General features: G+C 46.0%; 1 protein-coding gene across 2 annotated transcripts in view; it reads left to right on the forward strand.

Moving 5' to 3' along the window:
- Positions 1–26791, forward strand: part of COL5A1 (collagen type V alpha 1 chain) — a 133127-nt gene that overhangs the window by 70445 nt on the left and 35891 nt on the right. For both annotated transcript variants that reach the window (XM_059486138.1, XM_059486139.1), the window contains exons 12-32: positions 351–425; positions 1009–1101; positions 4088–4144; positions 4816–4869; positions 5506–5559; positions 7115–7168; positions 8200–8253; positions 8743–8796; positions 10910–10954; positions 12785–12838; positions 14473–14517; positions 15544–15597; positions 16054–16098; positions 17279–17332; positions 20534–20578; positions 21788–21841; positions 22019–22063; positions 22711–22764; positions 23273–23380; positions 23801–23854; positions 26268–26321. In XM_059486138.1, coding sequence (XP_059342121.1) covers positions 351–425; positions 1009–1101; positions 4088–4144; positions 4816–4869; positions 5506–5559; positions 7115–7168; positions 8200–8253; positions 8743–8796; positions 10910–10954; positions 12785–12838; positions 14473–14517; positions 15544–15597; positions 16054–16098; positions 17279–17332; positions 20534–20578; positions 21788–21841; positions 22019–22063; positions 22711–22764; positions 23273–23380; positions 23801–23854; positions 26268–26321 — 1206 coding nt within the window. The remainder of the gene's footprint in view (positions 1–350; positions 426–1008; positions 1102–4087; positions 4145–4815; positions 4870–5505; positions 5560–7114; positions 7169–8199; positions 8254–8742; positions 8797–10909; positions 10955–12784; positions 12839–14472; positions 14518–15543; positions 15598–16053; positions 16099–17278; positions 17333–20533; positions 20579–21787; positions 21842–22018; positions 22064–22710; positions 22765–23272; positions 23381–23800; positions 23855–26267; positions 26322–26791) is intronic.

Here is a 26791-nt window from a genome sequence, read left to right on the forward strand (position 1 = left end):
AACGTGTGCAGGAATTAATTTATCTCCTTCCATTTCTCTCTCACTGAGTTTGGAAGTTTCATCTATTTTTGGGTTTCTTAATAGATTTTAACAGATCCAACTCTAAACATTGATTCTGTTATCTTGGAGCATGGCAGGGACTTGGATTGCTCCAAAAGTGCACGAGGCAGACCCTGGAAATAGCTGGGGCAGGATGGGACAGGAGGGAATTCAGAAAATTGAAGAAAAATTGAGATTCCCACCAACTCAATCCATGTCATGACAATATCCTGAGATAACCACAGCTGTTAGTGTATGCACAGAACCAAAAGGATATTTTAGAAGTTTATTTTAATTTCTTCCTCTTTCAGGGTCCACCTGGACGCCCAGGTCTCCCAGGAGCAGATGGATTGCCAGGACCACCAGGGACAATGCTTATGCTGCCTGTGAGTACAAACAGAACTAAAAAGGGATTAAAATGAGTCAGGCTTCTTGGTTTTGCTGCTGTTTGATGCCCCTTCCTGCAGAAATCTCCCATCCCCTTTACCCCAAGGACATATTTTCTTTGAGGGAAAAGATGGATTTGGATGGTTCCTGTTTTAAATTGACTTTTTGCAAAGCACTGGAGCTCCTTAATTAGTCAAAAGCACAGACAGGTTTAAATTTCCAGAAGTGATGGATGATGATAAAAATCATGGAGTATGCCAAGGTGGAAGGGACCCACCAGGATTATTGAGTCCAAATCCTGGCTCTGCACAGTACAAGCCCAGGGGTTACTGGGATGGGATGGGATGGGATGGGATGGGATGGGATGGGATGGGATGGGATGGGATGGGATGGGATGGGATGGGATGGGATGGGATGGGCTGTGCTTGGCTGGGATGGACTGGGATGGGTTGGGATGGGCTTAGGTTTAGGGTTTAGGATGGACTGGGATGGGCTCAGGGCAGTCATGCTGAAGGGAGCTGCTCAGGCTCAGGCTGCAGGGACAGAGCTGTGACCTGCTTTGTCTCCACCTTGTTCCCCCAGTTCCGCTTCAGCGGCGGAGGCGACGCCGGCTCCAAGGGACCCATGGTGTCAGCACAGGAGGCACAGGCCCAGGCCATCCTGCAGCAGGCCAGGGTGAGTGCTGCCAGCTGGGAGTGCCTGCCACGGCACTCTGCAGCCGCCTGCAATGGCACAATGAACCCCTCACACCTCTGTGCCCACGCTCGGCCCTGTGCCGTGTGAGGATCGGGAATGGGACATCACACCATGATCAATGTGATCCACTGAAGCCAGATTTATTATCCCCAAAAGAGCTGTATTTATAATAAGTGTCTACTGTCCACACATCTCTAGCTAATACATGATTGGTTAATCCTAGCTGTTCACACATCTAAATTAGAATGCTGATTGGATCTTTTAATTTTTCACGCGTCTTGCTGTGGTTGTCTGGCCCATCCATGGCTTCTCTTTTTTCTCACTTTCTCAAACTTGCTGACAAACCTGCTGAGTCTTGATGATTCTTCTTCTTGTACCTTTCTCAAGGATATACGGACCCCATTTCTGAACATGTCCATTATCCATTGTTTGTGAATGTGTCCATTATCCCAACAAGCAGGCTGGGTTGTGAACATTTGGGAGGGTAAAAATCAGGGTGGGAGTTAAATCTGCAGCTGAATGTGGCCATTATCTTACAAAAACTCCTCAACCTCCAAAAAATCCTCAACAGTCCCCAATATTGCTGGTGGAACCTCTCACCTGTCACTGGGTTGCACCTGCATGATTTGGGTTTTAATTACAACCAGCTGATGGAAAGCTGGCTTTAATTTCTTGCAGACCTCTGGCAGACCTGTATATTTGTATTTTGAGGGTCCCTATGAGCAGCTGTGCTCAAAACATTTTCTTATTTTTGTATGTTTTTCCCCCCAGTAAATCCTCATAATGAAACCAATGTCACATATAGAATCTGCTCCCAGAATCTCACCAGGCAGATTTCTAATTTAATATATTTATTTGGGAATACATGGTGACCATCCCTGGAACGTTTCTTTCCTCGGATGGCCTCATTGATTGATGTCCAAATCATCATCCCTGGCTCTCTGGTGAAACAAGATTGGCACATTCCCAGCACAGCTCCTGCTCCCTGCCTGGATGGACACCTCAGTGGGGAAGGCTCTGCACTCATCTCTTCAAAACCAAACTTCACTTTTAGCCAGTGGAGCTCTGAAATTGCTCTCCCTTGGTGCTTGTGGGAGCTTTCCTGAGTGCTGAGGTTAAAAAGCAGAGATTGGGAACCCCACAGTTCCCAAACTGCTCTGTTTGCCCCAAAGGGACCCAGTTCTGCTGCAAACACACCCTTGCCATGAAGGAGAACGTTTTTTAGGGTGGCAATTCCCAAAGGGACACAGCTTTGGGGCTGTTTTATTTGGGGGCAGCTCCAGAGCCCACATCTGGCTGCAGCTGGGATGTGTGGCTGGAGCTGCCTTGTTGCTCTGAGCTGTCTGCAGATTTTAACATAGATTTTTTGGGGCTAAAATAAGCTAAAAACTCAATTTATTTCACCTTTATATGGGGTAAAATCCATTGGGATCTCCCCCCATGGGTGGCACCTGCCCCTGGTGGGTTTTTAATGAGGTGTTTGCCTTAACTGGGAGTTTTCTGCTTTCCATCCTTTTCCAAAGGAGCTGGATTGGATTTTTTACAGATTCAGGCAGAGTCCTGATCCTCCCAGGCACTGCATTTTCCTGTCCATTAACCTTGTGCTGCCAATAATATCCTGGATTATGTTCCTGGTGTTACCGTGTCAGTCTTAATTTCCAGCCTGCCCAGCGTTTTTCCATCAGCATTTTATTTTCCTGGGAAATAGAGGGTTTGACCTGAGAAATGCTTCATGAGAAGCATCTCCTTTCTCCAGCTCTCTGCTTTTGTTCTTTTATTTTTTCTTCTCCCTGCTGAAAATTGTGATTTACCAAAAAATAAATAGTCTCCCTCCCCTCATTCAAAGTCCCTTTTTATTTAAATTTTCATGTTTGGGGAAAAAAATTTAAAACTCAAATAAATCCTGGGTAACTTTTGGACTATGGATGAAAAGTTTAATATTTCTAGAAAGGACAAAAATCAATTTTTTCATGAACTTCAACATTTTGGCTGAAAACCATGATGCAGGAAGGGAAATAAATGTCATTTTTGTATGGAACTACAGGATTGGAAAAGAGGGTCCTGCAGCAAGCATAACCTTTTCCTATTTTGGGTTTGTTTTTCTCATTATCACTGCCGTTAATTGCATTATTAGGTTGATTTATCCTCTTAAAATTTGTCTTTCATTAGGCACTGAATGTAGTTGCAGCCAGCAGTGGTTCACAGCATCTCCCTTTTAATGGGGTGTTGTAAAAAGATGCCACAGAACCCAGCATTTGTGCAATATTTCTGCCTTTCCAAGCTCAGTCACTGGGTAGATTTTAATTACTGGAGTACACAGATAATTACAACTCTTTGGAAGTGTTGGATTGTCACGAGGGAACAAATTGTCTGAGGGATGTTTTAAAGCATGGCCCAGCTCCATTTCCCACCGTGGAAATTACTGGGTTGATGCATGGTTAACACGACTCCTTAATTATGGAGCTAAAAGCCCCCTGTGTTCAGTTTGAATTGGAGCTCAGTTTGGAGCATGTTAACCAAAGAAAAAAAGGGAAAAATTCCTCTAAAATTGAACTACCAGGACAATAAAGAAAAAAATTTCTCTTGAATTGAAGTGGGGCCATAAATATTTATGTCCTCTCAGCAGATTCATGGACAGTCCAGGGGCTTTCATAGAATGACAGAATGCTTTGGGGTGGGAGGGAGCTTAAAGCCCATCTCATTCCAAGCCCTTCCATGGGCAGGGACACTTTCCATGACCCCAGGTGGCTCCAAGTGTCCCAGCCTGGCCTTGGACCCCACCAAGGATGGGGCACAGCAAATCTGGGCCAGGAGAAGCTGTTTGCCCACTGTGGGTGGGATGGAATCTGTGATTCCCTGGGGATGTGGACGTTGCTCCAGGGCTTTGTGGGTGTGGAGGGAGCTGTGGCTGTGGCTCAGTGGTGGCTTTGTCACAAGGTGAGCCCTGTTTGTCCTTCTGTTGCAGCTGGCACTGAGGGGACCAGCGGGACCCATGGGGCTGACGGGGCGGCCGGGCCCAATGGTGAGTGAGGGAAATGGGGCAGGGAAATGGGGACTGATGGTGGGATGGAAATGGGGAGTGATGGAATTGGGGGGGATGGAACTGGGGAGTGATGAAATTGGGGGATGGAAATGGGGGGTGATGGAATTGTGGGGGTGGAAATGATGGGATGGAATTGGGAGATAGAACTGGGGAGATGGAATTGGGGTAGAATTGGGGGGATGGATATGGGGAATAATGGAATTGGGAAATGGAAATGGGGAATAATGATATTGGGGGGATGGAATTGGGGAGATAGAACTGGGGGATGGAAATGGGGGGATGGAAATGGGGGGATGGAAATGGGGATGGAACTGGAGAGGTGGAACTGGGGGATGGAAATGATAAGGGATGGAACTGGGGGATGGAATTGGTGGGATGGAATTGGGTGATGGAACTGGGGAGATGGAACTAGTGAATGATGGAATTGGGAGATGGAACTGGGGACATGGAACTGAGGAGTAATGGATTTGGTGAGGATGAAGATGAGGGAATGGAGCTGGGGAGTGATGGAATTGGTGAGGATGGAGCCAACCCAGCAGCTCCAGCTCCTTGTGGGCTCTGGATCCATGAATGGCTTTTCCTGAATGTGGAATCTTCTTCTCTGGCTCTCTTGGAGCAAAAATCTAATAAATCCTCTTCTCTGTCCAAAGGGACCCCCAGGCAGTGGAGGACTGAAGGGAGAAGCTGGAGAAATGGGACCTCAGGTGAGTGTGGAACTGGGGGGAGCTGGAGAAACGAGGCTGGAGCAGCCAGTCCTGCCTGAGAGGCTGTTGGGCAGCAGGGATTCAGTCACCCCGTGCCAGCTGGGAGCAGGAGGCTGTGGGAACACGTGCTTGGCATGGAAATGTCCCTCCAAGTGTCTGAGTGCAGGCTCTGGACACGGTTTGAAGCCAGCAGTGTAAAACTCTGCAACTCCCTTCCTGGAAGGACACCCACGGAGAAGTCTTGTACATAAAAGATAATTTGAAGTGTGGAGAATTCACAAATGCTCAGGATATTGTTCTTCCAAGCCTCACATCCTGCATTGAGGGAAAGTTCCCATTTTCTGATGGCAAGAGAAGTGATTTATGGGATTCATCTCCACCACCTGCTTGCCAAAGCTTCCCCATAGATCAACACCTACAATTCCTGCCTGGAGATGCTCAGCCTTGAGCCTTCCCTGTGTGTTTGGAACCACAGGCTCTGCTCCAGGGATTTATTTTGGAGCCCTGGTGGCCCTGAAAGCCCCAGAAGGGCCTGAAGTGGGCACTGATCTCTGGGTTTTGAGGTGACATTTCTCCCTTGAGGTGACATTTCCTCCTTGAGGTGACATTTCCTCCTCTCTCCTTGATTCCTTGCAGGGTCCACGAGGCATCCAAGGTCCTCCCGGTCCTGCAGGGAAGCCAGGCCGCAGGGTGAGTGTCCTGGCAGCTGTGCTGAGCAGGCAGGAGCTGCAATTCCTGCTGGAAACTGCTCCTGCTGCCAAACAATTCCTCCCATTCCTCTGCACCGAGGGCGTTGCGCAAGAGGCGGCAGCGGCCAGGCTGAGCTCGGCCGTCCTGGGGGACACAAACCAGCATGGCAGGGAAAATCTGGGAGGACACAAACCAGGATGAGAGGGAAAATCTGGGAGGGTGCAAATCAGGGTGGGAGTTGAAATCTGAGAGGACACCAGGATAGGAGTTAAAATCTCAGAGGAGAGAAGGGTGGGAGTTGAAATTTGGGAGGAGAGTTAAAATTTGGGAGGACAGAAATCAGGATGAGAGTTAAAATCTGACAAGGATGGGAGTTAAAATCTGGGAGGACATGAATGAGGAGTAGAGTTAAAGTTTGGGAGGACAGAAACCAGGATGGGAGTTAAAATTTAGGACACAAATGAGAATGGGAGTTGAAATCTAGGAGGACACACATGAGGAGGAAAGTTAAAATTTGGGAGGACAGAAACCAGGATCGGAGTGAAAATTTGGGAGGGTACAAATCAGGGTGGGAGTTAAATCTGGGAGGGCACAAGGATGGGAGTTAAAATCTGAGAGGACACCAGGATAGGAGTTAAAATCTCAGAGGAGAGAAGGATGGGAGGTGAAATTCGGGAGGACACAAATTTGGGAGTTGAAATTTGGGAGGACACAAATGAGGAGGAGAGTTAAAGTTTGGGAGGACAGAAATCAGGATGGGAGTTAAAATTTGGGAGGACACAAATGAGAACGGGAGTTAAAATTTGGGACGTGAATGGGAATGGGAGTTGAAATCTGTGAGGACACACATGAGGAGGAGGAGAGTTAAAGTTTGGGAGGATGAAAATGAGGATGGGAACTGAAAATTGAGAGGACAGAAACCAGGATGGGAGTTAAAATCTGGGAGGGCACAAAGAAGGATGGGAGTTAAAATCCGAACAGTGTGGGGGGAATTCAAAGCTGCTCATCCCACTCTTTTAGCCTGGGTTTTTTTGCCTCCCTGGTGTTGGGGTTGCAGCTGCACAAATGCTTTGAACTAGCTTGGAGTCCCTGGTCCTGGCAGAACCCAGTCCCAAGAATGGATCAGGTGTAAATCCTGCTCTGTTTCCACCCCTAATTCTGATTTTTATTTCACGCCACCCTCTGGCTCACCATGACTCAGCTTGCCAGAGGAAGGAACCAGCAAGTCTCGTGTGTGACCCACTTCTGCCTTCCTGGAAACAGAAACTCTCATTTTAATTTGCAGCCATCACCATTAGCATCTCTTCAAATGTGCTGGGAGATTTTATTTTTTCACATAAAACCAACGACCATGGCCCATGTAGGGAAGTGGCTTTGCTGCCATTTATGTCCCACCTCTCATTGACCCCAGGATGTTGTTTCAAACACAAAACAGGGATTTTTCCCTCACCAGGAGGAGCTGCCTGGGTTAAATAAACCCTCTCTCTGGTTTAGCTAAACCCTGTTGTGGTTCTGTGTTACCCTTTGGATTTGACTTTGGTGTTCTGTGTTGCAGGGACGAGCTGGCAGTGACGGTGCCCGGGGGATGCCAGGCCAGACAGGACCAAAGGTAGGGCCAGGTTTTTATGGATTTTGGGAATTTGCACCTTCTCTTCAGCAGGAATGAGCAGAGAGACCCACGGAGAAGGAGCCCAGCTTGGTTGGATGAGGTTGTGAGCTGGTCCAGAGGCTCCTGTGAAGACAAGAAGTCTTCATGGAACATGGAGGTTAAGGGAGGGAAGTTAACCACACTCCTGGAAGGCAGAATAGCAATTTTCCCTTTTCTTTTCCTGTTTTTTGGGGTTTTCTTTAATGCCACTTTTTTAAACTGCTGGATGAAATATGCTGCAGTTGTAGAACAAACACTTCAGAATCCCAATTAGAAAAAACAAACAGAACAAGTGGCTGGGAAGTCTCTAGAGTAGAAGCACCAAAAACCACCTCTTAAGCAGGTGAGGAAATGGTGAGGAATTTTAATCCCCACTATAATTTTTTTTATTGGAGACAAAATCCCTTCATTCTGCTGCGATCTGCCAGAATTATCAAGCAGGGAAGAAGCTGCTGTGCTGGAAATCCACATGGAAAAGCATTTCAGCTGGGGGAAGAGGGAAGAGTTTAGCTCCAAATGACAATTACATGAGATAATAACAAATTTTACCCTAATTTTATCCTAATTGTCATTACTCTCTCTTTTAGTTACTGTTAATAAAGTTTTCTTTATACCCTTTAAAGTTTTAAACCTACTTTATCTTTCTGCTTATCTTACCTCACAACAAAAAATAAATACACTAATAATTAACACACCACACTCATTAACACACCATGCAAAAAAATCTCAAAATTAGCAAAATCTCAAATTAACAAACTAAAACCACTACAGACTTGAAGGGTTTTTTGGTTTTTTTCCTTTGTTTTAATCCATAACTTTGAGATCATCCCTGGTCTGATGGAAGGTGAAGATTGAATGTCTGAGGGAGAAAATTCATCCTTCCTCGACACAGAAAGGAAATAAACAGGAAGGGTGCTCAAATACAGCTGGAAATGTGTTTGAAATGGTTCGAAACTGGTTTAAAATGTGTTTTAAACTGGTTTTGCTTTCAGGGTGACCGAGGCTTTGATGGCTTGGCTGGTTTGCCTGGTGAGAAGGGAAACAGGGTGAGTGTTTTTCCTCTTGTGGGAGGAGGAGGAGGAGGCTGGGAGGGACTGGGATGAGGCACAGGCGAGGATGAAGGACCCTGTGGGATGTCACAGCATCCTCACATCCCAGGGAGCTGCAAAATCCCTCTGCAGGATCCTTCTGGGGCTGCTCCAACTTGTGATGGGGTGGAAAAAAGTACCTTAATGCAATGCAATCTAAAAACCCAAAGCAAGAGGCAAAACCTGCTGTTGGACAGGGCGGAAATTGCTTGAAATTGCAATTTATAATTTAAAAATGGAGGAAAAAATGGGGGAAAGTGGTTTTTTTTGGCAGGATGTCCCTCCCCTCCCTGGAGCAGAGAGAGTGGCAGCTCTGAGGGCACAGGGACCTCCAGCACAGACAGAAAATTCAAATCCATGCCTTGGCTCATCCCCATTCCCTGGTGGTTTCTATTACCAGAGTGTTTGCACCTTCTCTGCAGCATTTTCTGCTTTTTTTTTTTGCAGGGAGAGCCAGGTCCCCATGGCCCCCCAGGGGCTCCTGGAGAGGATGGGGAGAGGGTAAGTGTGCCTGGGATTGGGAATTCCCAAGGAAAACCTGGGAACAAGGAGCAGGTGCAGCAGCAGGCAGGAGCTCCCAGTCCCTGAGCCTTCCCTGCGAGGGAAACAGGGCAGGGAGATGGGAATTGAAGTGGAAAGGAGAATTTGCCTTTAAAGATCTGGTCAGGAAAGTCAGGTTTTAAGGAAAAAGAACTCAGGTTAAAAGGAAAAAGGAAATAGCACAGGGAGTAAATTATTGCTCACAGTGAGCAGATGATGGCTTCTGAATTTCTGGAATCCAGAGGAAATGATGGCTTCTGAATTTCTGGAATCCAGAGGAAATTATGGCATCTGAATTTCTGGAATCCAGAGGAAATTATGGCATCTGAAAGGATGGCTTCAGAATTTCTGAAATCCAGAGGAAATGCTGGCTTCTGAATTTCTGGAATCCAGAGAAAATGATGGCTTCTGAAAGGATGGTTTCTGAAATGATGGCTTCTGAATTTCTGAAATCCAGAGGATTGCAGTGAGATTTGGGGAGCAGAAATTCCAGACAGAGGCAGGAATCAGAGATTGAATTGTTCACTTCTCCTTCAGCCAGAAGCTGTTTAGCAAAGCCCAGACTGAGTGATCCCAGCTCTGGTTTAAGGGGAGAGCTGAAAAATGCTGAAGCCACAGGTGTGTGGTTCAACCTGAGGAGCCAGTGTGGATTTCCCAGCTCTCATCCCCTTCCATGGTGTTTTCTTCCCACTTTGGGCTCTTGGTGTCTCTGCAAAGCTCAGATTATCACTCTCCACAGTCTGGGGAGGGTTGGTTAATTAATTGTGGCTGTAAGGGGTTCTGAGGTTGAGCAGAGCAAAGCTGGAGGGGGAAGGAGGAGAGTCAGAATCCCAAAGGGAAAAAGAAAATTCCAAGAGGGCAGGACAGGGAGCAGAGCAGGGAGTGATGAGCACTGGAGGAAGGTTTCCAAGGGGTTGGTTTCCTAAGGGGGAGCCTCAGGTTTGGGGTGAAAAATAACCCAGGGGAAGCACAATTTGATCATTTTGGGGTTTTATCCCAGCAGATATGGGAGAGGAGGGAGGAAATTCCCCTACCATGTTTTCCTTGTTCCATGTGATGCTCCTATTCCAGTAACCCTGTAACATTTCATTTTAATTCCTCAGCCCTCTCTGCATCATACAAAGGAGGCTGTGGAATATTTGGGCAGGCAGTTAAAGCTGCCCATCAATCAGGAAGATTTTCTTCCCTCCGTGGCAGGGAAGGAGCTCCATCCATACAAATCCCAGAGTTCCCCTCATTGTGGAAGGGGCTGTGATTAAAGTGAGCTCTCAGTGAGTGCTCCCATCCCTTTCCTTCCACTCCAAAGGCTCCAGGAGGGGCTGGGCTGGGATTTCCAACAATTCCCTTTGCAGGAATTCCAATTCTCCTGCCGTGTTTTCCTTATTCCATGTGATGCTTCAATGTCACCGATTTCAGCAATGCCAGGTTAGATCTGGTGAGAGAGGCAGAAATGGAAGGAAAATACCAGGAGAGCAGAAATCCTCCCGCTGGATGACCCAAAGCCTTCAGAAATGTGCATTTATGGAAACCTCTGCCAGCCTTGCTGAGCTGTGCGGGTTGTCCATGATAAAACCTCAGTCTGGAGGGATTTTTGGGATGATCCATTGGTGTTACCAGGTCATCCTTCATGAATTCCCAGCTGGAATGACTTGGCTGCAGAGTGTGGTTACAGGGTGGCACTTCTGCTGCTTCTGGTTCATCTGAGGAGCTCTGATTTGGCTAAACCCCATCCACTTGTTATTCAGTTTATAGCCCTGCCCTGCCATTCAGTTTGGTCTCAAATCTTGTGGTTGTTGGCTCCCCTGCCCTGAGTTGTGTCTACAACCCCTTGTCTGGTGGCAAAATCCACTTTTCTAAACATCAGCAAGGATTCTGAAGGATCTTCAGGCCTTTCTAGTCCCTGGTAAACTCAATTTTAGTCCTCAGGCTTGCAAGGCATGGAAACCCTGTCAATACTGCAAAGAAAATGCTTTTCTGTGGGAATATTATTTTAAAAGGACAATACCCCTGTGAGGTGCCTGAATTAAATGTTGATTTTTTTGCTGCTTCTCTCTGTGCCCCTGCTGCTGCCCAGGGAGATGATGGAGAAGTTGGACCCCGAGGTCTCCCTGGAGAACCTGTGAGTATCCCCCTCCCTTTTCTGTGGATTTGGGGTGGAAAAAGGAATTTTTAGGGCTCTCCTGGGGCAGCTTTGCCCGGAGATCCTCCAGGGATTGAGCTCAGCTTGTAGCTCCACATGAACAATTTGAGAGTGGCTGTGCTGGAACGACTCTGCTTTGCTTATTTTCATTAATAATTTTCACTTATTTTCACTCCTACAAAGGTGGGAGTTTGTTTGTTTGATTTTTTTTAATGAAGATAAAATCTCATTGCTTGCTCAGAAAAATATCATAAATATAAATATGAAACTCAGATTAATGTCATATTTTTCCTGCCTGTATCCTTCTCTCTGCTTTGGGATTGAGCTAATCAGGCTGGGGTAGAAATTAGATGTGGTAAATAAACATACAATACATTTTTTGTGAGTGTTCATAGCAAATTCCATTAAGAAAAGAGTTTTATCTCAGGGCAGTGGCATCTCCACCACTGTCACCAGTGCCAGTGACTCCTGATAAACCTCAGGGTGGAATCCTGGCAGGATTGAGCTTAGGGAGACTTTTCTATCTGACTTCAGTGGGGTCAATATCCTGCTGCCAGAGCACAGAAGTTCCTAAATCTGCTCTCTGTCAGTGTTTGGAGCCCACGTGCTGCAGAGCAGCTGAGGAGGAGCTGGGAATTCCTGGTGTCAGGAAGGATGGAGGAGATCTCACTGGGCTTGGACAAACCCTTCGGACCAAGCCACAGAAATGCTTTCAAGGAGAATCCCACTAAAAAAAAAAAAAACAAACAGAGAGGCTGTCAATGAAATGCTCTGAAAAGGCATTTTGCCCCTAACACTGAGTATTTCTCACTTTATTGGCAATGCAAACTGCTCCTGCTGCCTGCAGATTTCTGTGTGGCTGCTGATTTCACCCTGAATGCATTTCCTCTGTTGTGAGAAGAACATTCTCTATCATTTCATCCAAAACCCCTGATTTGGTTGTGTGTGGTGGCCTTAGATTAATTGATGGCAATTGCTGGGCACAGTTCAGAGCAGAGAGGGAAGGGTTGGCATTTACAGACTCGCCGGAACTAAATTATAGACAAGATGTCTGATTAACTTCTGGGAAAGATTAATCAACTCAGCTATCTCCTTAGCACATGTCCAAGCAATAACTTATGGCTTATTAACTTCTTAAAAGCATTTATGTGCTCAGGTAACACAGCAACAACAGAGGAGCTTGAATGAGGAATGGAATAACTTGGCTGCAAAGAGTGTGGGCTACAGGGTAATCCAGGAGTAGGATTAAATTAATTTTTTTTTTAATTGCTTCAAGGGGGATTTGTTCCAACCCAAGGAATAAATGCCTGTAGAATACTACTACTACTACTACTACTACTACTACTACTACTACTACTACTAATAATAATAATAATAACAATATCATTAATATCATTATTATATAATTATTATTATTGATATTAATTTTTATTAATTATAATTATATTATTATTATTATAATAATATTGTTATATTATATAGTTATATAATAATATTATCATATTATGTTATGTGATATTATATATGATATGATATGATATTATATTATATTATATTATATTATATTATATTATATTATATATTCTATTCCATTATATTCTATTCCATTATATTCCATTACATTATATTCCATTCCATTATCTTATATTTATTTACTGAAGGCTCTCTGCCCACAGGATTTCTCTCCCAGTTTGTAGCTCAGGGAAGCTGCTACAATCCCTGCAAGGTCCTTCCAAACCCTGCTGTGTCCATGTCCAGTGTGATGCTCATCCTCACATGGGAATTCTCACCCTGTTTTTTCCCCCACAGGGACCCCGAGGACTTTTAGGCCCCAAAGGACCCCCAGGACCCCCAGGGCCCCCGGTGAGTTCCCTGCTCCAGAGCCTTCCAGACAAAATCCCAACCTCAGCCATCCCAGCTGATCCTCCAGCTGCAGAATTGGCCACATCTGGGCAGTGAAAAGCAGTGGAGCCCCAAAAGGAGCTGGTGGCTCTGATTTCCCCCCATCCTCAGTGGTGTCACGTCCGTGCAGGGCAGATTTGCCCCACCTGAGTAAATATGAACTCCTTGTCAGGCTGGAGGGGAGGGATGGGAGTTATTAACACAGAGCCTTTGCTATTGACTGCTGCCTCAGGGCTCTGGAGCAGCTCCTTCGTATTCCAGGCCAGAGCATGTGGGATTTTATCTAGCAGATCTCATCCCTGGAAGTGCTGATGCAGAGGCTGTCCCTGAATCTCTGCTGCTCTGGGATCCCAAACCTTAAAGCTCAAAGGGTCACTGCTTAATCTGAAGCAACTCCTTGATATTCCAGGCCAGAGCATGTGGGATTTTATTTAGCAAATCTCATCCCTGGAAGTGCTGTCTCTGAATCTGCTGCTCTGGGATCCCAGAGTTTAAACCTCAACCCCAAAGCTCCTGGGGTCAGTGCTTATTCTGAAGCAGTTCCTTCATATTCCAGTCCACAGCATGTGGGATTTTGTCCAGCAGATCTCATCCCTGGAAGTGCTGATGCAGGGGCTGTCCCTAAATCTCTGCTGCTCTGGGATCCCAGAGCTTAAAACCCCAATCCCAAAGCTCAAGGGGTCAGCACTTAATGGGGAACACTCTGTGGCCTTTCAGCCCTCCTGGGATGTGAAGAACTTTGCTGTGAGCTCCTGGGGGTTTAACGAGGATTCAGGGTTTGCTGGGGTTTAATGAGGATTCAGGGTTTGCTCCCAAACTGCCTCATCTCCCATGGATGGGATGTTGCACCCCACAGAATAAAAGACAATCCTGGAGAAAAGGAGGCCAGGGGAATCTCATTCTCTACAACAAGCAGGAGGTTGTGGGGAGGGGGATCAGGCTCTTTTGCCAAGCAACAAGAGACAGGATGAGAGGAAAATTGGGTGGGGATTAGGAAAGATTTCTTCCTGGAAGGAGTTGTGAAGCAGTGCCCAGGGAATGTGGAGTCCCCATCCCTGGAAGGGCTCAAAGCCCACATGGATGTGGCACCTGGGGACATGGCTGGATGCTGGGTTCATGCTGGGTTTGATGATTTTTGATGATTTTAGAGCTGTTTTCCAACCTGAACAATCCCATGATTCTGAACTGGTGGCAGGGGGACATCTCCATGTTCCTCCCTCAGTGAAGGTGCTCAGGGAGTGCCAGTCCCAGGTGAATTTTGCTTTGGCACAGCTCTGTCAGGGATTTTTCCCCTTTTTCCTCTGCCATTCCATGCTTGTGGGATGCAATCCAGCCAGGATTGCCTCAGCCTGATGCTGCCTGTGCCTCCCAGACTAGTTAAACCAAAGAGAAAAGCACCAAAATTACTTTAGAAATTTACCTGGATTCATGGAATTTGCTGCTTTACCAAACACCTTTAGGAAATTATTCCCTTTCCACGTGGTCCAAAGGAATTATTGATTTATTTTTATTATTTTTATGGCAATTTCCCTGCTTTTGTGGTGTGAAATAACGTGATATTTTCTTACTGCTGTGTTTTTTAAATCCTTTCAAAGGGTGTGGCTGGCATGGATGGACCAACAGGTCCCAAAGGGAATGTGGTAAGTCCTCCCTGCACATTTTTACAGGCAGTTCAGGTTTTCTATAGGGCAAAATGCAAAATTCTCTTAGATTACATTTGCTAATTGCTTTTTAGCCTGGTCTAGATTCCTATCAAAGCACCAGGAACATCTTCCTGCAGCAAATGGATGTTAATTTATTGTAATTTCTGATGGAATGACACATTATTTCTCCATGAAAGATGAAACATTTTCCTCAAGATGAGTGCTGAGCTAATGAATATCAAAATAGAGACATTAAACAGAGAGGGGAAAAAACTGGGATGGGATGGGATGGGATGGGGTGGGATGGGATGGGATGGGATGGGATGGGATGGGATGGGATGGATTCCCTGAGAATAAATGCAGACCTGTGGTGGTATTCACAGGATGAGAGAAGAGATGAGAATCTTGACTCCATGATTCAGAAGGCTGATTTATTATTTTATTATTTATATTAAAAGAAAATGATCTATTAAAACTCTACTAAAAAAATAGAAGAAAGGATTTCATCAGAAGGCTTGAAAGGAATAGAAATTAATGATAACAAAATCTTGTGACTCTCAGAGAGTCTGAGCTAGCTGACTGTGATTGGTCATTAATTAAAAACAACCAACATGGACCAATCAAAGATGCACCTGTTGCATTCCACAGCAGCAGATAATTATTGTTTTTCTTTTCCTCTGAGGCTTCTCAGCTCCTCAGGAGAAAAATCCTGGCAAATGGGATTTTTCAGAAAATATCACAGCTACACAGACCAGGAGGTGTTAGAGCCTTGCTCAGCTCCTTTGGGCTGGAAATCCTTGGGGAAGAGTGAATGTGCAAGGAAATCACTTCCCCCTTCCCTTTCCCAGTGGGAAAAGCTGATTCAGGAGCTCTTGGAAGGTCAGAGAGGGCTCAGGGAGCTGTGGGAGGGTGTGGATCCAGCCCAGGTGTATCCAGCAGTGGGAATGCAGGCACACAGCTGGCGGGAGATGCAGGAATTGTGCTTCCAGCTCACCTTTCCCACCTGCCCGTGTCTCCCCACAGGGCCCTCAGGGCGAGCCAGGGCCCCCAGGACAGCAGGGCAACCCAGGGGCTCAGGTAAGGACAAATCTCCTTCTCCACAGCTGGGAAAAAACAGGGGGGAGGATTCAGCACCAGAAAGGGGAGCAGCATTTGGGGAGATTTGGCTTGAGGAAACATTTCCAGTCCCAAATCTCCCTTCCAACCCTCCCAGAGTGGGATCCCCCAGTTCTCACCTGGCTGTGGCACAGCCAGAGCAGCTCCAGGTGGGCAAATCCCATCCTGTGGGATGTTTAACATTCCCTGTGCAGTTCCTGGTGAACAATGCACATCTCCAGGCTTTTCCCATGGCTTTCAGGGAATCCTGCTCCTCAGAGCATCCCTGACATTTTATTGTCCCCCACAAGACATTTTGGTAATGAATGGAGCTGGGGAAATAATGCACTAAAATAATGCAGAGCCAAGATGCATTTGGAAGGAATAACTTGCTTTAATGTCCTAAATTTTAATTTATTTTTTTTTGGTTTTTCACAGGGTCTTCCAGGTCCACAAGGCGCCATCGGTCCCCCAGGAGAGAAAGTGAGTTGAAATTCAGCTTTGGATTCCCCTCCCTCAGCTGTGGATTTGCCTTTTGCTCCCTCAGCTGCTCCTTTGCCCCATGTGCAACATCTGTTTTCAGCCGTGGCCATGAAAGTCTAATGCTCTCATTCCAGACAGAGGAGAGCTCAGGCCAGCTCAGTTTACCTCTAATTCATCATATTTGCATTCATTTCCCCTCTGAGGAGAAACATTTTGAAGGCAGCCTGTGGTAAAACATGAGGAGAGGATTGAAAATTGATTTTTTTTCTGTGGGTTTTGGGAGTCTGAGTGGGATGATAATGGGGAGAGCCCATGGATCCTTTCCCTCTGCCTCTGATTTTCTGGCTGTTGACATGGGGCTGGTGCTGGCCTTGGACCAGCAGGGTTTAAAGGGGGTGAACTTACCCCAAGAGCTCTGGGATCAGCAGGGTTTAAAGGGGGAAAAGGTTCCTCCAAAAACTCTGGGACCAGCAGGATTTAAAAGGGAAGAACTTTACTCCAAGGGCTCTGGGATCAGAAGGATTAAAAGGGGGTGAATTTACCCCAAGAGCTCTGGAACCAGTGGGATTTAAAGGAGGAAAATTTCACCCAAGAGCTTTAAGACCAGCAGGATTTAAAGGAGGAGAACTTTCCCCCAAGAGCTCTGGGACCAGCAGGGTTTAAAGGAGGAGAAACTTCCCCCAGGAGCTCTAGGATCAGCAGGATTTAAAGGGGGTGAATTTACCCCAAGAGCTGTAGGACCTGCAGGATTTAAAGAAGGAAAATTTCCCTCAAGAGCTGTGGGACCTGCAGGATTTAAAGGAGGAAAAGTTTCCTCCAAGATCTCCAGAACCTGCAGGATTTAAAGGAGGAGAACTTTCCCCCAAGAGCTCTGGGACCAGCAGGGTTTAAAAGGGGAAAAGTTTCCTTCAAGAGCTCTAGAACTTGCAGAGTTTAAAGGAGGAAAATTTCCCCCAAGGACTGTGGGACCAGCAGGATTTAAAGGGAGTGAATTTCCGCCAAGAGCTGTGGGACCTGCAGGATTTTAAAAGGGGGTGAATTTCCCCCATGAGCTCTGGAAACAGCAGGATTTAAAAAAGGAAAAGTTTCCTCCAAGAGCTCTACAACTTGCAGGACTTAAAGAAGAACTTTCCCCTTCCGATGCTCTGGAGGCTCTGACTGATTTTGTGTTTGGTTTTAGGGCCCTCTGGGCAAACCTGGTCTCCCTGGCATGCCTGGTGCTGATGGGCCCCCGGTAAGTGCTGCTCTCCCTCCTCTTCCTCCTGGGGCTTCTCCCCACCCTGGGCTTGGAAATGGGAGCCCAGGTTGGGATCTGAGCCCCTCACAGCTCCAAAGAGGGGGAATGGGAAGGGTGAAAGCAAGAAAAGCTTTTTTGGTTGGGATAAAGGCACTTTAAAATGGAAATAAAGGGCACTTTATTGAAATGGAAATGAAGGCACTTTAAAAGGGAGATAAAGAGAGCGTAGAATGGAAATGGGGTTTAATATGTAAGAAAAGACAGTTTAATATGGAAAAAAATGTTTAATATAGAAAAAAAAGTTTAATCTAGAAGAAAAAAAGTTTAATATACAAAAAACATTCTGCAAGGTCAGCTCACCCTCCTTGGAGGCTGGGATCAGTTTGGGAAGCTCCATCACAGCTCTGCTCACCCTAGGTACTTCTCAGCATCCTTTCAGACCTCTCTTTTCCTTCTTCTTGCTCCTTCCCTGTGTTCTGTGGATGTTTATTCCCATCCCAGCCCTGGGTTTCACAGGGGTGATAAGAACAGGTGGAAATTCCCTGTCAATGTTCCATTCTCTAATCCCACTTTAAACATCCTTTTCTCCTCGCTGTCAAAATCAGTCTCAAAAAAAAAAAACCACCAATCCTTTCAACCCCATCTCATTGTTACCCATCTCAGAGAGACATTCATTTAAGAATGAAAAGAAAACCCTGCAAAAATTGTTTCATTCTGTAAATGCAGAGCACGGCCTGAGGAGAAAAAAAAAATTAAAAATAAAGAAAAGAAAAATTGCATTTCCCAGCCTGGGATTGTCATTCCTACAGAGGGCACTTGGAACATCCGTACAATTGTTAGCTGAGTCAACAGAGCAGCTCCAGCAAAGCCCAGAACATCTCTAAATCTGTAGGTTTTGATGTGAAATTCCTGCAGCAGCCTCCAGGGAGCTTCTGCTGGAGAAATTCTATTTTTAAGCAGCCTGGAGGCTGTGGAAGAGCTGCAGAGTGGCTGTGCATGGGCAGGGACCTTTCCCACAGGTGGGCTTGGGTTGCTCTTTCCAAGGACAAAAAGGGTTTTATTTATAGAAATCTGTCTTGGAAAATCCCTGAAAATCCCTGAGGGCCTCTCTAGGAGAGCTGCTCATCAGTTTGTGATCTCAGGAGATGGGCACAGTGAAAATGGGGATGGTTTAGTGCAGGCTGGACCAAAGCTTTGGAAATGCTGCTGCAGGTTCATCCTGGAGCTGAAGGCAGGAGTGGTTTCAGGGATCCTTTGTGTCCTGGTGTTGTTGGTGCCATTAAAATCACAGAAGAAACTGAAATTTGAGTTTTCTCCCCCGTTTTGTTGCTGGAGGAGTGACAGCTGTCATCTTGTTCCTTTATTAAACTCAGGGAGTCTGGCTTGTCTGCCATTCCCTTCTGAAACTGATGATGGAAAATGCTCATCATTTTCTTTGTTATATGGGTAGAAAATTGTGAATTTAAAGGAGAGAGCTCAGTGAAGACACCAGAAAGTGCAGGATGGCTTTAGAGCAGCTGGGTGCGCCCCCATCATCCTGAACAAACCCAGGGGTGCAGTGAGTACCCTTCTAGGGGTCACTGATATTGCAGATATTGCCAAACGTAAAAAACACCAATCACTTGTTTTTAAAATTGTAAAAGTTTAATAGTAATAAAATGGTTAGAAAAATAGTTATACAATTAGAGTAATAATAATTTGGACAATTTGGATTAGGACAATATGAGACAGTAGAAACAAAGAGTTATGGACAGTCTGGGTCCACCTTTTTCTGGGCAAAATAAGCCTGGAAAAGGAGCCACGTTAACAGTGAATTAACCCTTAAAAACAATAACCTGTTGCATATTCATACACCTCATACATGATGCATAAATTCCATTCAAACACAGGATTCTGTCTGGGCACTGTCAACTTCTTCCTCATAAACTTAACAGCGCCTTCAAGGAAGAAGTTCATTTCTTCTGATAATGGAGCAATAAATTATCTTTCTCTGAAAAATTCAGGTGTCCTGTGGCTGCTATCTCACTGCAAGTCCTTTCTTTAAAAATATATCCTACATAGCATCATTTCTATTTTAACATTTTGTTATAACCTAAAACTATATTTAACACACTACTTAAGAGAATTAATGCAGCATTACTTTCTAACACAACACATATAATATTCATTTGAATATTTGCAAAAAGCCAATCATAAAATATTAATTTTTCACACCAAATCAAAAGTTATTTTCCATCCCATTTTCCATCCCATTTTCCAGCTCCATTTTGCATCCAGCTGTAGGGAAACCACTCAAAACCTCTTTCCTGCATTCCCCATTTCTCCCTGACCCTCCCAGCTCTACCTGGGGCAATTCACACTTTGATTTTTCCCTGCCTTCCACCCCAGAAAAAGGCCATAAAGGTGATGAGAACATGTTGGGAACTTTGGGATGCTGAATTATTCAGCATCACATGCCAAGAGGAATGCTGGCCAGTCTGTGGCTGGCAGGGATGCAGGTTAGCTGAGCACTTCTCATGGGATCTGGTTCTGGACTCCACAAATCAGGAACTTAATGAGGGGCTCTGACCAGTCTGGGCACCTTGTGACCTTCACAATTTCCTGCCACCAGGATTTTATCTGTTTATCTGATCAAAATCCCCGTGCTGCTTTCCTGCTGAACTCCCCCAGGTGTTCTGCTGTGCAGAGAATATTCCAGAACGCTTCGTGCTGCTCTGCTGGGAGGTGCTGGAGGGGAAAATTAGAAATAACCAGGTGGAAAAGCACCAAGGATGCAAATGCTGCTCTTTTCCCTTTGAGAAAAGCAAGGTGGCTCCAGGAAGCCAATTGTGGCAGTAGGAGCTTGCTGGGGAGCAGCTGCTCTCTGAGAAATAAATCACAGCTACCAAAGCATTAAATGTGCTCTAAACTCCAACATAAGTGTGCTCTAAACCCCAACATAAATGTGCTCTAAACCCCAAAATTCAATGTGCTCTAAACCCCAAATTTCAATGTGTTCTAAACCCCAGCATAAATGTGCTCCAAACCCCCAAAATTCAATGTGCTCTAAACCCCAACATAAATGTGCTCTAAACCCCAAAATTCAATGTGCTCTAAACCCCAACATAAATGTGCTCTAAACCCCAAATTTCAATGTGCTCTAAACTCCACAATTCAATGTATTCTAAACCCCAAAATTCTCGTTTCTTTTATCCACAGGGTCACCCTGGCAAGGAAGGTCCTCCTGGAGAGAAGGGCAGTCAGGTGGGTGCCCACAGATCCCTCAGGGCACCTGGGTGGAGACGGAGCTCCACAGGCATGGCCAGGAGAGGTGCTGAGAAGCAAACCCAGCTGAAATCTGAAAGCTGAGCCCAGATTTTATCTCTGGGTGTCCCCTGTGAGCTGCTCCCAGCTCTCCTGGCCAGCAGAGCAGCCCACACCAAGAACCCAACCTGAGAAGGGAAGCTTGCTCTTGACTGACACAAATAAATATCCTTTGTGGCACAGGCAATGTAGAAAATAGATTTTTTTTTCCTCCCTTCCACCTCCAAGTTGCTCTTTAACAATATATTTGAGATTATTGCCGGAGGCCAAAGCCTTTGAATTATGCACTGCTCTGTCTGTCTGTCTGTCTGTCCAGGAGATTTGCCAGCTGCATTCCTGGTGCAGCCAGGCTCTCAGACAGCACTGCACTTGTCAAAAGTCAGAGTTCAGCCCAAGAGTGCTGCTGGGCGCAACCACAGCTGGGTTTGTACCCCTGGTGTCACAGGAGGCTGAAAATTCCAACCTTTCCTCTGGAGAAATCAAAATGGTTTGGGGGTGATCCCTCCTGTCTGTGATCATCACCAAAGTTTGATTTAAATATATTTTTAAAAATTAGATATTAAATATGATATATTTTTATTTATTTATTATATAAATATATATTAATATATATTTTATATTTATAATATATATTTATAATTTTATATTTTTACTTATGTTTATAATATTTCTATTTTTATATTTATTTATATATTTGACATATATTTATATAAATTATATCTATTTCCAGAATTATATTTATATTTTTGGAAGCAGGGTGGAACATTCTTACAGTACAGAACATGTTCCTCCTCCCTGGTTTTGTCCAACCCAAACCACAAATCATACCTTGTGTGTAAATCCCCTTTCTAACAAATTGTTTCCATCCTGACCCTCCTCATCCTCCCTTTCATGTTGGATGGATCTTTGCCACCCCACCTGCTGCAGGTGATGCTCCTGCAGCTCCCTGGGATGTTTTGGGGCAATTTTGGATTATTTTGGGCTTTTGGGGGCTGTTTTCAGGTGCTGCTGCCATTCCTACACGTGTGGGAAACAGGAAATTTGTTTTCCACACCCTCTCCTCATCACTGCACCTTTGGGTTGGTTTTTGATGTGTTTTTCTTTGTTTTCAAAGATGTGTTTTTCTTTGTTTTCATTTCATCCCCTCAGGGTCCCCCAGGTCCTCAGGGCCCCATTGGTTATCCAGGACCCCGTGGAGTCAAGGTAAGGAGATGCAGGAGCAATGTCCAGCTCACTGGAATTCTCCATCCTGGCCTGGAGCTTGCAGAGATACAATTAAACATCACAGAAATCAGAAATCACCATAATTAATGGTGATTTTTCATTTCTTCTCTCTAAATTTTACCCCTGCCCTGGTAACATCTTGGTTTCTCTCTCAAGGGAGCAGATGGAGTTCGTGGCTTGAAAGGCACCAAGGGGGAAAAGGTGAGTTCAGTTTGGGTTTTGTTCCTGTAATTTCTGAACATTTTTGTAGATGGATCCAACTGGATCTTCCCTGGGAAGTTTTCTCCTGCACAAAGGGTTTTTCTTGGGGAAAAAAGGGAACTAAGCACCTTTCCTTCATCCCTGCTCTCCCCAGAAACTCAGCAGCAGTTTGAGCTTGGGATCTCCCAAACTTTAAAACTTTCTGGGAAATGTCTTCACTGCCTCTGGGAATGAGCTTTAGGATGAGATGCATTATTGATTAATCTGCAATTAAACCTTCCTGGCTGAAGGAAATATTGCGGCATCCTGGAGGCTGCCTGGGAGCAGGTGCAAAACCTCCTTCACGAGAATAAAACCAATTCTACCTCAGAAATAATTGGTTCCCAGTGCTGCCAAGGTCCTGTTGTTCACCTTGGGGCTGTTTGTGGTGCTGCCTTGCAGCCAGGATGGGATGCAGGGCATATTTTGGGGGCACTGTAGGAGTTCTTTGGGGTTTTGGGTGGTGCTTGTGCACTCCAAGGACTTGGGAAAGGCAATGTGTGCACCTCAGTTTGTCCTCCCTGAACAAGTGACGCTTAAAAAACTTTAATTCTTTTTTTTTTCCCCATCTCTACACCTTGGGTGATTTTTCCTCTCTCCATTTTCAGGGTGAAGATGGTTTCCCTGGCTTCAAAGGTGACATGGGCATCAAAGGAGACCGGGTGAGAGTCTGGGACCTGTGGGATCAGTCCAGCAGCTCCTGGTGAGCCAGGAAAAGGCTGTTCCCAGCATGGAACCGTGTCCTGCTCCCTGTGTGACACAGTGACACTGCTGTCCCCTGTGCTGCAGCTGGCAGTGCCACAATCCATGTCAACAGCTCAGATTTCCCAATAATTCCCATAATTACCCTGCAGCTGCCCAGCTCAGCCCTCAAACACTTCCCAGGGCTTGCTTTGCACATCCAGTGAAGGCGAAAGGGAAGGAAGGTGAAAGGGCTCCAATCAGAGGGATGGAGGCTGGTTTGGTGGAGATATTCCCAGTGTGGATGGGAGAATTTTGTGGATAACACCTGAATTTTGTGGGATTTTGGTGACACCCACAATTTCATCTCCCTGAGGCTCCTGCTGAAGCCCAGCTTTCTCCCAGAGCAGCTCCATGGAATATCTGCTGCCAGCAAAGCCAGGATCTAGGACCTGCCTGTCTAATTAACGCTTCTCTGGTAATTAACAGGGGGAAATTGGCCCCCCTGGCCCTCGGGGTGAGGATGGGCCCGAAGGTCCCAAAGGTCGCTCTGGCCCCAATGGAGATCCAGGTCCTCTTGGTCCTGCTGGAGAGAAGGTGAGCCCAGGATGGGAATTCCGTGTTTTACACCAAACCCCACAATTTTTGGGTGTCTCAGGGGTGTGGGCAGTTTTAGGGCACAATGGGGAAGAGGAGCTGTGGGAGTTTTGTGTGAAGGGAGGCCTGAGGGAGGTGGGTTTAGGGCAGCCCCATTGAGGCTTTGGTCTCTTTGGGGTTATTTTTAAATAAAAATATCAGAGGGGAATAAGTGGAGAAATGGAAATGTTAATTTAAATAAATTCCAGTAAAATCCCAGCCATTCTTAACTGGTTCCCAGCATAGTTACAGTGCTCACTCTGCATCTCCCCACTGGGATTCCCTCACAGTTTAATTCCACCTGCCCTGCTCCTCCCTGCCCCTGGCATCCCCCCTTCCTGCTGCCCCAGAGGCTCTCACTCCCTTTTCCTTCTTTTCCAGGGAAAACTCGGCGTGCCAGGACTGCCTGGGTACCCGGGCAGGCAGGGCCCCAAGGTAACGGGCACGGGGTGGGATGGGATGGGATGGGATGGGATGGGATGGGATGGGATGGGATGAAGGGCTTTGGAAGGGACAAGATGGGGAGGTTTGAGATGGGATGAGGAAGTTCAGGATTGGATGGGATGAGATGAAATTTGGGTGGGATGGGGTGGGATGAGAATGTTTGGATGGGATGGGATGGGATGGGATGGGATGGGATGGGATGGGATGGGATGGGATGGGATGGGATGGGATGGGGAGGTCTAGGATGGGATGAGGAGGTTTGGGTGGAAATGGGATGAGAAGATTTGGATGAGATGGGATGAGAATGTTGGAATGGGATGAGAAAGTTTGGATGAGATGGGATGGGATGGGATGAGGAGGTTTGGATGGAAATGGGATGAGGAGATTTAGATGAGATGGGATGAGGAGGTTTGGGTTCTGATAAGGAGCTTTGGATAGGATGGGATGAGCTGGGGAGGTTTGGGATGGGATGAGGAGATTTGGGATGGGATGGGATGGGATGGGATGGGATGGGATGGGATGGGATGGGATGGGATGGGATGGGATGGGATGAGGAGGTTTGGATGGAAATGGTGTGAGGGGATTTAGATGGGATGGGATGAGAAGGTTTGGATGGGATGAGAAGATTTAGGATGGGATGGGATGAGAATGTTTGGATGGGATGAGAAGGTTTGGATGGAAACGGGATGAGGAAGTTTGGATGAGATGAGATGGGATGGGAAGGTCTGGGATGGGATAAGGAGATTTGGATGGGATGGGGAGGTTTGGGATGGGATGAAAAGATTTGGGATGGGATGAGGAAATTTAGATGGCATGGTATAAGGAGATTTGGATGGGATGGGGAGGGATGGGATGGGATGGGATGAGGAGATCATGGGACGGAATGATAAGGTTTAGATGGGATGATGAGTTTTGGGATGGGATGAGGAGATTTGGATGGAAACGGGATGAGGAAGATGAGGAAGTTTGGATGAGATAGGATGGGGAGGTTTGGGATGGGATGAAGAGGTTTGGATGGAAATGAGATGAGGAATTTTGGATGGGATATGATGGGATGAGGAGCCCAGGAACACAGCCCAGCTCAGCCCCCGTTTGTGGGGTGAGGTCCCTCCTTCCCACTCATGCAGGACAAAAATAGGGATGGACAAAAACAGCTGCCAGCCCTGAGCTGCTGGAATTCAGGGGCTGGCATGCCTTGGGTCCCAAAGTGGTGGGAAGAGCTGCAGAAGGGCTGGGATGTGCAGGGAAGGCTCCTGGGAGCTTTCCTGCTGCTGAAAGGCATTTCAGTCCTTCTCCTTGGATTGGTTTTTATCTTCCAAGATAGCATTATCTAATTAATTAAGGAGAATAGCTAATGACTCAGGGTCTCCCTGAAATGAAAAGAAAGCTGCCATTTGCATATTTGCAAACATTCTTTGTAGCTTCTCTCCACACCCACCTCCATTCGGGCCATTTCCAAGGCATTTTTTTAAATTAAAACTCTGAATTCCACTCCATAGACTCAGGCTCCAGCCCAGTTTTCACATGCCCTGGAGGCTTTGGGAACTTCTGTTTTTGTTAACTTTTTTTGTAAGAATGGTATTTTACTATTCATGTTCCCTGCTTAAAAAAAAACCCAGCTTGTTTTATTCTGGAGACAGAATTATCTGCAAGAGATTGTTTCCTGCTTGTGGTGGGGCTGGTTTATTTTTAATTTCCATTTTATATCTGGAGTAAGGTTGGGGGGGTGGTTTTGTTTTGCATTTTCTTGGACTAATCCATATTTTAAAAGCAGCAGCAGCAATTCTCCAGGCGTTGGCATCAGACAGGAACAAGCCAGGAGTTAAATTTTCATGTGCACCTCAGTGACTTAAGAGCTAAAATCCAAAATCCTGCCTGGGCTCCCATCACAACCGTGGGCTTGGGGTTTTGTAGTGACTGCTAATGAGCCATGGGTATTTGGTTTTGGTGGCTTTTTTGGAGAAAATTGAATTTTGGAGAAAATTGAATTTCACCCCAAAATTCAGCTTTTTGTAGTGACTGCTAATGAGCCATGGGTATTTGGTTTTGGTGGCTTTTTTGGAGAAAATTGAATTTTGGAGAAAATTGAATTTCACCCCAAAATTCAGCTTTTTGTAGTGACTGCTAATGAGCCATGGGTATTTGCTTTTGGTGTTGTTTTTGGAGAAAATTGAATGTCAGAGGGCACCCCAAAATTCAGAGTTTTGTAGTGACTGCTAATGAGCCATGGGTATTTGGTTTTGGTGGGGTTTTTTTTGAGAAAACTGAATTTTGGAGGGCACCCTGCTGGTTTTGCTGTCATTGGAGGGAGGCTCAGGGCACAAGGGCTGGGAGCTCTGGGGATGCCCAGAGCTGCCCCAGGCGTGTCCTGAGCCTCTCCCTCCCTCTCTGCTCTCCCCCCAAGGGCTCCATTGGATTCCCAGGATTCCCAGGAGCCAACGGAGAGAAAGGCACAAGGGTAAGAGCTGCACCCTCACTGCTTCACTCATTTCTTCCTCTACAAACAGATTTGGGGACCATTCCTTTGCTCCAGAGGTTTTCCCACTCAGGAATTGCCCAAAAAGGCTCATCCCAGGGTGAGGTTCCTGCTGCAGGACAGGAGGATGCTGGGGATGGCACATTCCCAATTAAATTCAGGGAATTTTCCCCCTCAGGATATTTTAAGAGGCTCCTCTGAACCTGAATCCTTTGCTCAGACTTTGCTCAGGGCACAAAGAGCTCTTTAATTAACAGTAATTATTAGAGATGGCTGAGTCTGTTCAGAAGCAGCCAGAACCATCTTTCACCCGACTTGAAATTCTAAATGCATGGCTGGGAACACTCTCAGTGCTTTTAATAAGCTGCTCAAAATTCAGAGACACCCTGAAAATCAGGGGGTTTCATCCCCCAGCCTTGTCTCTGCCTCTCACCCCACCTCCACAGCCTTCT

This window comes from Ammospiza nelsoni, chromosome 20 (genome assembly GCF_027579445.1).
Source record: "Ammospiza nelsoni isolate bAmmNel1 chromosome 20, bAmmNel1.pri, whole genome shotgun sequence".
NCBI classification, from domain to species: Eukaryota; Metazoa; Chordata; class Aves; order Passeriformes; family Passerellidae; genus Ammospiza; species Ammospiza nelsoni.